At 53.5% G+C, this 11,972-nt stretch overlaps 1 protein-coding gene across 1 annotated transcript; it reads left to right on the top strand.

The window, feature by feature from the left end:
- The first annotated feature begins 10,097 nt into the window (after positions 1-10,097).
- On the top strand, positions 10,098-11,100 carry SLC22A31 (solute carrier family 22 member 31). The gene is given in 3 exon segments (XM_070263173.1): positions 10,098-10,354; positions 10,357-10,395; positions 10,398-11,100. Coding segments are annotated over 3 exon segments (780 nt in total). The 5' UTR covers positions 10,098-10,200; the 3' UTR covers positions 10,985-11,100.
- The last annotated feature ends 872 nt before the right edge of the window (positions 11,101-11,972 follow it).

Here is an 11,972-nt window from a genome sequence, read left to right as displayed (position 1 = left end):
CGCTTTGGGAGCTACACATTTGAGGAAATCTTTTTCAGGTCATTGGCTCGCTGCAAAGATGACAGAAACTTTAATGGCTACACATAACAAGGAATACATGGTTGGCAGAAACAGTGTGGAAAAGTTATAAATGAATAAATCCAGCCCTCAAGATTCAGCAATCCCTGAGGAAAGAGAGAATATGATTTCCAGAGTTACCACAACATAATACTCAAAAAAGCCAGCTCTCAACAGAAAAAAATTATAAAACATAGAAAGAAACAAGAAAATATGTCTCATTCACAGGGGAAAAAATTGACAAAAAACATTCCTGAGGAAGCCCAGACTTTGGAATTATTAGTCACAGGGCTTAAAAAAAATTGACTAAATATGTTTAATGGAACTAAAGGAAAACATGGACAAAGAGTTAAAGTAAATCGGGAAAACGATGTGTGAGTAAAATGAAAACACTGTGAAAGAGAAATTATAGAACCAAACAGAAATTCTAAAACTAAACATTACAATAACTAAAACAGAAAACACACTTGGGAGTTCAGCAGATTTGAGCAGATGAAAGAGTCAACAAATCTGCAGACAGCTGGAGCGATGCAGAGAGAAGCAGGAAGAGAAAAGCACAAGGGAAAACGAGCAGAGCCCAGCGACCTATGGGACACCATGAAACGTACCCACACATGAACTACGGAAATTCCTGAAGGGAGAGAGAGAGCAAGAGGGAAGATACTGAGGAAATGGCCCAAACCTCCCAAATTTGAATAAAGAGATGAATATACAGTCCAAGAAGCTCAGTGAACTCCAAGAAGGATAAACCCAAAGCCAACTTAACACACACTGTAACCAAATTGTGGAAAGACGAAGAAAACTTTGAAAGCAGCGAGAGAGAAGTGACTCATCGCGTACGAGGAATCCACAAAAAGATTAACAGCTGGTTTCTTTTCCGAGACCGTGGAGGCTCGAGAGCAGTGGGATGACATAGTTAAAGTCACAGAAGAATCTGTCAACCGAAAATGCTATATCCAGCAAAACTGACCTTCAAGAACAAAAGAGAAATGAAGACACTTCCAGACCAACAAAAGCTGAAACAGCTCCTCACCAGCAGACCTGCTCGACAGAAGTGCTGGCAGGAGCCCTTCAGGGTGAAATGGAAGGACCTCGACTGTAATTCACAGCCATAGGTCAAAATAAGGAACACCAGTGTCTCCATCGATTTGGGCGCCATAACACAGGGCTGAGTGGCTCAAACAACATTTATCTCTCTCAGTTCTGGAGGTGGGGGCGCTGGAGATCAAGGCGCCCGCAGATTTGGGGAGGGCCCTCCTCCTGGTTTGCAGACAGCCAATTTCTTTTTGTGTCTTCCCATGGCAGAGAGAGGGAAAGAGATCTCTCCGTGTCTCTTCTTCTAAGGCACTAATTCCATCATGGGGGCTCCACCCTCACGACCTAATCACCTCCCAAAGGCCCCGCCTCCAAACGCCATCACCTTGGGGGTTAGAGCTTCAGCACATGAATTTTGGGGGACACGATTCAGTCCACAGCAGATAGTAAACGTAATTACATAGGTAAACATAAAAGCCAGTATTATTGTATTTTGTATGGTTTTTCCTCTTTTTCCCATATTATTTAAAAGGCAGATGAACAAAACCATCATTATAAATCCATGTTTATGGGCCTACAATATGTAAAGATGTAATCTGTGACTATAACAATATAAAGGAAGCACAGATATGTAGGAGCAAAGTGTCTGTATGCTTTTGAAACTAGCTGGCATTATTTAAACTAGGGTGTTATAAATTTAACCTAAGTTGTCATAAGATGTTAACTGTAATCCCCAAGGTAACCACTAACAAATAAGTAAAAAATATACAGATAAAGAAAGAAGAAGGGAATCAAGATGGTGTATTTAAAAAAAAATCAGAAAATACAAAAACAGCCAGTAATGGAGGAACTGAGGAACAAGAAACATATAAGACACACAGAAAACAAACAAATGGTGGAAGTAAATCCAAAAGAGAGCTGAAGTGGCTCTACTAGCATCAGGCAAAACAGAACACAATTTACAATTTGTTACCAAAGTCAAAGAAAGACATTAAAATCGATTTTTAAAAGGTCAATCCATCAAGAAGATATAATAATCATGAACCCATACACACCAAACACCAGAGCCCCAGATACACGGACCAAAACCTGACAGAGTTGAAGGGAGAAACAGACAGGTCTACAAACATGGTGGGGACTTCAGTTCTCAAGTTTCACGGTGGATTGAACAGCTGGAAAGAAAACGGACTAGAGGACTTGGGCATTGCAATCTAACCAGATCTAACAGACACACAGAGAACATTTCATCCACAGCCACGGGTTAAACTTTCTTCTCAAGTGCACATCAAGGACAGACTCTTTGTTAGGCCTCAAAATAAGTCCCAATAAATTTTTTTTGAGGAAGATTAACCCTGAGCTAACTGCTGTCAATCCTCCTCTTTTTGCTGAGGAAGACTGGCCCTGAGCTAACATCCGTGCCCATCTTCCTCTACTTTATATGTGGGATGCCTGCCACAGCATGGCTTGACAAGCGGTGCCATGTCCACACCCGGGATCCGAACCGGTGAACCCTGGGCCGCCAAAGTGGAACATGCGCACTTAACCACCATGCCACCGGGCCGGCCCCAGTCCCAGTAAATTTGAAAAGATTGAAATAATACAAAGAACCCTCTTTGACCACAACGTAATGGAAATAGAAATCAGGAACAGAAAGCAAAGTGGAAAATTCCAAACGTGGAAATTAAAAGAACACATGCTTAAATAACAACACATCAAAGGAGAAATCACAAGGGAAATTGTGAAAATACTTGGAAATGATAGAAAATGAAAAAACTTACAGGGTGCAGAGAATGCAGTGCTCTGAAGGAAAGGCCTAGCTGTGCCTGCCACATAACAATGAAGTCAGCAACCTAACTTCATGCTCTAAGGAGCAAGAGGAAGAGATAACTGAGCCAGAAGCCAGCAGATGTGAGGAAATAATAAATATTAGTGGAGATGAATGAAATGAAGAATAGAAACACAACAGAATCAACAGAACAAGCTGGTTCCTTGAAAAGATCAATAAAATAGACAGTTCTTTAGGTAGACTATGAAAAAACATGAGAAGACTCAAATTACTAAAATCAGAAATAAACAAGGGGACCTTACTATGGATTTTAGAGAAATAAAAAAGGATTATAACACTAAGAAGAATTACATATCAATATATTAGAAAACCTAGATGAAGTTGACAAATACCTAGCAAAAGAGGAACTACCAAAACTGACCCAAGAAAAACGAGACAATCTGAATAGACCTGTAACATGTCAAAAGATTGAGTCAGGAATCAGAAGCATCCCGAGAAAGGAAAGCCCAGGCTTCATGAGTGAATTCTACTAAAAGTTAAAGAATTAACACCAATCCATCCGAAACTCTCCCACAAAACAGAAGAGGAGGGAGCACCTCTGAGCTCATGCCATGAGGCCAGCGTAACCCCACACCAAAGTCAGGCAAAGACGCTGCAAGAAAAAGCTCCAGACCGCTATCTTTTGAATACAGATATCCTCAAGAAAACACCAGCAAGCTGAATCCAGCAGCATATTAAAATGATTATACAACATGATCACGTGGGGTTTATCCCACAAATACAAGCATGGTTCAACATGCAGAAATCAATCGATGTCATACACCACATTAATAGAAGGACGGGGAAAACCACATAATCATCTCAATGAATGCAGGAAAAGCACTGGACAAAATTCAACATCATTTCATGATAAAACCTAAAAACTTAAAAAACTAAAAATAGAAGGAAAATCCCTCAACATGATAAAGGGCATTTTGGGAAAACTTAAAGCTAGTGTCATAATCAGGGGCAAAGCCTGAAAGCTCGCCTGAGATCAGAAACAAGCCAAGGATGACCTTTCACCACTGCTAGCCGGTAATATGCGAGTAGCTCTAGCTGGAGCAATCAAGCAGAGAAAGAAAAAAAAGGCATCCAAACTAGACAGAAGAAAGTAAAACCACGTCTATTCACAGGTGACATGCTCTTATACGGAGAAGACCCGACAGGGCCCACACACTACATTCGAGCTAATGCGCTCCAGCAGCGGCACAGAAGACAAGGCCAATCGTACTTCTGTCCACTAGCAATGAAAAATCTGGAAAGGAAATTCACAGAATAATTCCACACACAATAGCATCAAAAGAGTAAAATACTTAGGAATAAATTCAATCTAGAAAATGTAAGACTTGTATACCCTAAACCATAAAACCTTCCTGAAGAAATTACAGATGACTTACGTACGTGGAAAGACATCTTACCTTCAAGGACTGGAAGATTTCAACTGATAAGATGGCAAAACTTCCCAAAATCCCAACGGGTTTTTTTGCAGAAATAGAAAAAGGGATCCTAAGATTCATATGGAACTGCTCGTGGCCTCAGATAACCAAAACAATCTTGAAAAAGAACAGAGTTGGAGGAGTCACATTTCCAATTTCAAAATGTGCCACAAAGCTACAGTTATCAAGACGGTGTGGTACTGGCATAGGACAGACAGACAGACCAGTGGGATGGACGTGAGCGGCCAGATAGTAGCCACACAATTGGTTTCATCAAGGACACCAACATGATTCAATGGCGAGAGAGGTCTTTGAACAGGTGGAGCTGGGCAATCTGGATAGCCACACACAAAACAATGAAGTCGAACCCTTATTGCACCCCATACACAAAAATTAACTCCAATTGGATCAAAGGCCTAAATCTAAGAGCTGAAACTATAAAACCCCTAGAAGGAAACCCAGGTGTAAATCCTCATGATCTTGGCTTTGATAATGGATTCTTACATGTCACACTAAAAGCAGGGACGTAAATGGAAAAATTGGTTGAACCTCATCAACATTAGAAACTTCCATGCATCAAAGAACACCATCAAGAAACTGAAAAGACAACTAGAGGATGGGAGAAGATATTTACGTCATTTATCTGAAAAAGCCTAGTATCCAGAATACGTAAAGAACCCTTACAACTGAACAACCAAAGGGCATGAAAACCAAGTGAAAAATGAGCAAAAGATTTGAACAATTATTTCTCCAAAGATATACCCATGGCCAACGAGCACATGAAAAGACATTCAACAAAACCAGCCATTAGGGAAACGCAAATCAAAACCACAAGGAGATACTGCACATCCATGGGGTGGGTATAGTTCTGTTTTTGTTTTTTTTTTAAAGAGAAGAGATAAGTGTTGGCAAAGAGCTGGAGAAATCAGAACCCTTACATTGCTCGCACCGATGTGGAAAACTGGCAGATCCTCCAAAAGTCACACTGAGACGCACCACATGAGCTGGCAATTCCACTCCTAGGTAAAACCCCAGAGGACTGAAAATGGGGGCTCAGGCAAATCCTTGCACATGAATGCTCCCAGCAGCAGCAGTCACTACAGGCGAGGAGTGGAAAGGCCCAAATGTCCACCCACAGACGAACAGATAACACAACGGGGACATCGCCGTACAATGGAGTGCCATGCAGCATCAAAAAGGATGAAGTCCGGACCAGAGCTGCAGTGCAGGTGACCCTGGAAAAGATCGTTCTCTGCTAAAGCAGCAGCCCCAAAAGGCCACATACTGTGTGGCTGGTGATTGCTAGGGGGCTGGGGGAGATGCCAGAGAGGCTGATCACTTAACGTGGGCCACGTGATGAAAATATTTTGGAATATGATCAGAGGGTCATAAAATGGTTAGTTTTATGTTATGTGAATTTCACCTCAAAAAATTTTTTACAGCCAATAACGTTCTTAAATGCAAAAAAATCGCCAGTTACGAAAGAAAATATAATGCAAATCCAGAGTTCCTTCACAAAGAGAAAAGAAAGCAAATCAGTTAAAAAAATTGTGCCGCGGGCTCCGACTCCCAGCGCCCTGTGCCCCGCGGGCCGCCGGCCTTTCGCGCCATCCTCTCACCTCCTCGCCTCCATCGACACGCTCCCCGCTATTCACGGGGTTTTCAGGGCCAGTTTTTTCAGAAGTGGGTGACCAGGTCCTCCTTCCCAGTGTGTCCGGTCTGGAAGCTCCCCTGACACCTGTCCACCACGGGTGACCTGCTGGTATTTGAAATACCGAAGGCAGAGTTTTCAGAATCACAGCCACACGCAGCTGCCACAGCGTGACAACGAGAAACGCGGGTGTGGTGCCCTGGCCGGGACACGGACCCGGGCCTGAATCCTGACCAGTGACCCCCAGGGCTAGAGCCTCAGAGCTGACTCAGGAAAAACCAGGGGTCATCTCCAGGACCTGCTGGACTTTCCGTCTCCACAAAGAATAAGCTGGAAACAAAGTGACCCACCTTGTTCCCGGGCCGGAGAGCCGGCCAGTTGGGGCGAGGGGTCCTTCCTAACCACGGACACGTGCCACTCCGGCCAGTCCCCTGCTGGCCCAAGCCCAGTCAGCAACCCTGGAACTCGACTCGAGAACAATCCACGACAACTCTCAGACCCCTGAGAACCAGACGCCAGCGGCCGCTGCCTGCCGGACATCACGCTCGGCCCGGCTGCCTCGCCAGTGGACACAGGACCGTCCGAGCCCGACAGCCAAGCCCCTCCCTCCCGGGCTGCAGCGCCGCGTCCGGCCGCCGGGGGGCAGTGGCGGCCCGCACTCGGCAGGCCCAGCCCACAGCCAGCGCGGGGTCCAGTGCCCGTCCGGCCCACGACCCCCGCCCGCTCCGGCCTCTCCGACTGCCTCAGGGAGTCGGAGGCCCAGAGGCCGCTGGGAAGGGCTCCTCTGCGACCCGCTGTCCAGACGCCCCTGACCAGCCGCGCAGGTCAGCACCCCCGACCTCGTCCCCGCCCCAAGGCGCCCGCCCACCACCAGGCCCCCAACCAGGACGCCCCTCTGACCACGCCCCCACACCAGGATGACCTCCTCGACCACGCCCCCGCGCCACGCCCCTCCCAGTCCCACCCCAAGGCCCAGGACCCTGGCACCGGCCCCGCCCTACACGGCCCCGCCCCTCGCCCCGCCGGGCCGGCCTGAGCGCCAGGCCGCCGAGGGAGGCGCAGGTGCTGGTCCTGCGCGCGGCGGCGGCTTCGTTCGGCTCCGCGCGACCCGGCGCTTGCTGGCCGCCGCCTCGCGGCTGCTGGGGATGGCGCTGGGGGTGGCGCTGGGGGTGGCGCGGGGCTCGGAGCCGCTGCTCACCGAGTTGCCCGCGCACCACTGCCGGCTGGACCCGGCGCTGCTGCCCCCCGCGCTGCGCGCCCCGAACCCCTGACCACAACACGTGGGCACGTGGCCCTGCACCACGGCTGGCACGACGTGCTGCCCCGTCACTCCTGTGCGCGCGCCCAGCCGGCCCAAGGACGGCCTGGAATCTTCTAAACTCTGCGCCTCTGTTCCCCTCCTCTGCGCGGGTCCTCTGCCCTGCTCCTCCTCCGTCCCCGCTTTCTCCGTCCCCTCTCCTTCGTCCTCCCCCTCCTCCATCTTCCTTCCTCCTCTGTCCTCCCCCCACCCCCGTTCTCCCCTCCTCCATCTTCCTTCCTCCTCTGTCCTCCCCCCTGTCCTCCCCTCCTCCATCTTCCTTCCTCCTCTGTCCTCCCCCCCCGTCCTCCCCTCCTCCATCTTCCTTCCTCCTCTGTCCTCTCCCCCCCCCACCCCCGTCCTCCCTCTTCTCCGTTCTCCACCTTCCTGGCTCCCCCCTTTCTCCGTCCGTTCTGCTTCCATCACCCCTCCTCTGTCCCCCCTCATTCTTCTGCCCTTGGTCTACTGGGGCGGTCAGTACTGGGGGTCTCATTTGGGGAGTCAGCCCCCTCTTGTCGGACGGCGCAGCAGATGCACAAGTATGCGGCAGGCCAGGCCTAATGGCTGAGTCTGAGGCCCGAGGGCTGCCCAGGTGGGGGCAGCGGCGGGGAGGGGAGTTACGCTGAAGGTATGAGCAGGTAGGCACCAGGTGGTCAGCACAGTGTGGAGTCCACTTCAGTGCCACGGACACTTTGACCAGCCCGTGGCTTCGGGCTGCGTAGGCGTGGACGCTGGGTCCCCAGGACACGGGGCTTTCGGTGGAGGGAATGAGTTGGGGAGGGGCAGCTGGCACCTCCCGTCCCACCCTCCCGCAGGCCTGCGCACCCCGCCTCCCTCTGGGCAGCCCCTGCCCGCAGCCCCACCCCACCCCCGGAGGGTAGACCCTGGTGTGGAAACTGGAACAGGGTTGCCACATCCCTGCCAGGCCTGGGTGGGGCCCTGAAACCACTGGGCCTCTGTGCTCCCGTCATGTCTGTTCCACCGCACACTTGCCCTCCTGTTTGGTGTATTGATCCATCAGCACCCCACCAGCTTCCCCAAACGGTCGGATTTTGAAATAAAAACTCTGATGACTGGTGACCCCAAAGGGTATGTTCAGCGTGGAGAGAAGGCCCCTCCTGGAAGAGGAGGTGGGGCGGTCCAGGGCCCTCTGCTGGGAACAGCGGGTGAGCACAGCCTGCAGCCCCTTCAGAGTAGCGCGTGAAATGAGCAGGGAAGGGAGGGGGAGTGAGGCCCTGGGGCCCTGGGCACAGCAGGTGGAAACCAGGGACGGCCAGGGGCCAGCGTGGGGGGGTGGGGAGTGATGGCTGGAGAGAGGCAGGTGAGACCCCATCCAGACTTGGGGCTCTGTGTGCATATCCTGGGGACCCCATAATAACCCCTTGGGGGCTCAGACCAGGAATTGTTCCAATTCCGTGCAAAGACCACCAGAGTGAGGAGAGCACACTGTGTGACCTTGAGCAAGTCCCTTGCCCTCTCTGTGCCTCAGTTTCCCCTTCTCTCCAGGGGGAAATTGGAGCAGGACACCTAGAGCCCCCTTCCAGCCTGACATTCTGGGAACTCCAGTGAGGAGGAGGGGGCGAGTCCTTGCTGGCCAGCAGGTGACTGGTGTCCCCCAGGTGAAACCTGTGTGAGGACAGCTGGAAGGTGCCTCTGGAGCAGACCAGCTGCCTCCTGTGCTGGCTGCGGGCTGTGTCCTCCTGGTGCGGCCGTGGCCAGTATGGCGCTGCCCCTTCCCTTCTGCCCTGGCAGCCCTCCCCTCGAGCCCCTCAGGGTCCAGCTAGACCCCTGAGCTGACCTGACCTGCATCCACGTGTGGCCCCTGCTGCCCACGAGATGTGGCGTCCCTGGTGCTGGCCACGGGCCTGGGGGCCAGCAAGGCCCTGGCTGCCAGCTTTCCCACCCGCTGGCCCTGTGGCTGCTTCATGGGGGCCTCCCTCACCCTCTCCATGGCTCTCGGGTACCATGGGGGGCCTCTGGGGGCGCCCACTCGGGCCAGGCCTATCCCACTGGAAGGGGATGTCAGGTGGCCCAAGGGCCCTTCTTGAGAAGGCGGGAGAGACACCGCGGCTTGTGAGCTCTGCTGTTTGTGGGCAGGCCCCTAAGCTGGCGTGGGCAGCAAGTTGGCCTCAGATGTCCAGCCTCTGGGCGGGTCAGCGACTGGTCCCCATAGCCCTGGACAGAACAGGCTCCAGAGAGGCCTTGGCCTCAGGCCATCTGCGTCTGCTCAAGCCTGGAGCTGTGCACCGTCCCCCTCCCACCGGGTCTTCTCCCTGGGGGCCACCTCTCCTCGGCGGTGGGCTCACACGGCTGCCGCCTTCTGCGGGGGATTTCTGCTGCTCTATGGGGTGAGTGTGGGGGAGACTGGTCAGTGGCTGCTCTGTTGGCCACGTGTGTCACCTCCCTCTGCACCTCCATGCAGCACCAGGCACCTGGGGGTAGGACAGGGACACAAAGCCACTGAATGTCTTGCCCCCCTGGGTCCAGGAAGGGGGCGCTAACCCCTGCCATCCCTGCAGGGAGGACCCGTGGGCATCCTTACCTCCCCCCTGCCCCGCAGGTTCCCAGCTCTGTTCCCTGGTCTCCCTGCTGGCTGCTGGCCAAACCAGGAAGGTCCTGTGGCACTTTGTGGCAGCGGGACGTGGACCCTGAGGACAGCTCAGAGGAGAGCTCCCTGGACACGGGTGATCACCAGCGAGGGGGAAGGGAGGCCTGGGTGTCAGAGGAGGGAAGAGAGGCGTCGCCCAGAGACACGGACTCATCCTGGGCTTCAGTTCATGAGGAGGGGAGGGAGCAGGCAGGCTAGGGGCGTCTGCACCCTCCACCCTGGGGTGGGGGTTTGGTCACTGTTGTCCCTGGCTCAGGCTGGGCCCAGAGCTTCGCCCGGCCTCCCAGGCTGATGAGCAGGGACCTCAGGGCCAGCTTCCTTGGCAGTCTGTCCCTGCGTGAGCCCACCTACTACCAGCCCTAATTCCTGGTGGCCGGCCTGGAGGCAGCGGCCACCGTCTTCCTGCTCCTGAGGTCTGATCACTGGGGGCGCCACCCAGTTCTGCTGCTGGCACCTTGGTCATGGGCCTGGTGCCCCTGCTGCTCCTCGCCAGGCCCAGCATGAGCGTGGGCCCTGCAGGCTGATGGGGTCGTCATGTTTGGCCCAGGGTCTACCCCATGGCAGGGGTCCTGGGATCAGCCCCCTCCTGGGGCCGCATGAGAGAGGCACAGAGCACAGGAGACTGCTGTTCTCTTTACTCTGTCCATCTCCCCACTGTGCACCCAGGGAAACTGAGGCCCAAAGAGTTAAGGGGTCAAAAGGATCCTCTGCAAAGGGGCTGAATGTAAGGGTCTGGTTTGGATGGGGGCAAGCTGGAGCACCTGACCCCCAAGCAGAGCGTGCAGACGCAGGCAGACAGGTCGAGGAGGCCAGGCCCACGCGGGACCCTGAGACGTGGACGACTGGAGGGCAGGCCCTGGAGTGGCCTGGCGTGGGCAGCCTGGGAGTCCTTTCTGTGTCCCTAGACCTGGGCTGGACTGTGTTGTCCCTCTCTGTCCTGGGGTTCTGGGTCTCCCAGGCCACGTCCACCCTCAGCAGCTTCTTTGCAGCTAAGGTCTCCCCGACAATGACCAGGGGGGCTCCAGGCTGCCCAGCCACACGGCAGGACGTGAGGTCCTGCCAGCCCAGTGCCTGAAGCCCCAGCCCACTTGGGGGCAGGCAGAAGGGAGGCGCGACCCCCGTGCACCTTCCTGGCTCCGTTCCATCTTGACCTGAGTTCAGATCATCTTCCTGGGTGGCGTGGTGGACACGGCCCTAGGAGGGTCTGGACAACAGCTCAAGAGGCGAGGGGGCAAGGGGAGGCGAGGAGATAGAGGCCTGGCGGGGGTGGGGGAGTGATGAGCCAGCCCCCAGAGAGGGCAGAATTCCAAGGAAAAAATCGTCATCCGATTTTCTAATGAAAATAACGAAACTTGTTCCAGGGCAGAGAAGAAAAGCTTTTCCACAAAAATTATGAGTTTTGTTTTCCTGGCCCCCCCATACCTTTGGTTCTGCTAAGCACTGGCCCCTCCCTGGGTCACATGCGTGTGTCCATGTGTCCATCTGCGGGGGGCCGTCTGTCTCAGCTTCTTCCTGCGCACGTGGTCTTTGCCCGCCCTGTGTCCTGTCGCCTGCCCCTGCTGCTGCCCCCCACATCCACCCGCCACACCTCCCAAAACCACTGCTCCCAACCAGCAGCCCCCATGAGCCAGGACACGGATGGCAATCAAGGCCCAGGGCACGGCTGGTCCAGGCGCAGTGACCACACTGGGCAGACACCCCCTCAGATGGCCACGTCAGTGTGGGCGGAGGCGTCTTGGGAAGAGCTGCAGGGACAGCATGAAAGGGGTGTCCCCACTGCGCCCCTTGCCCCTGGGTGCCCCCCAACGTGTGGAGGACAGAGGCGTCCATGGAACTTGGTGTCCTTGCTGGGTCCTCCCTCAGGCTGCACCCCGGTGTGACCACGGGTCCACTAGGACCAGGCCCACTGACCCCATCTTCTCAACAGGGTACCTGAGAGCAGTTTTCCAGGAACTGAGAGTCAACCCCTTGTCCAGCTCAAGCCAGTTGAGATCAACTCCTCAACTGGGTCTGTGCAAATGCCCGGTAGGTGACCCTTTTGATGTCAAGGGGAACGAAAGCCC

Source organism: Equus caballus, chromosome 3, assembly GCF_041296265.1.
Source record: "Equus caballus isolate H_3958 breed thoroughbred chromosome 3, TB-T2T, whole genome shotgun sequence".
Lineage (NCBI taxonomy): Eukaryota > Metazoa > Chordata > Mammalia > Perissodactyla > Equidae > Equus > Equus caballus.
Note: the sequence above shows the minus strand (reverse complement) of the source record. Positions and strands in the feature narration are given on the sequence as shown.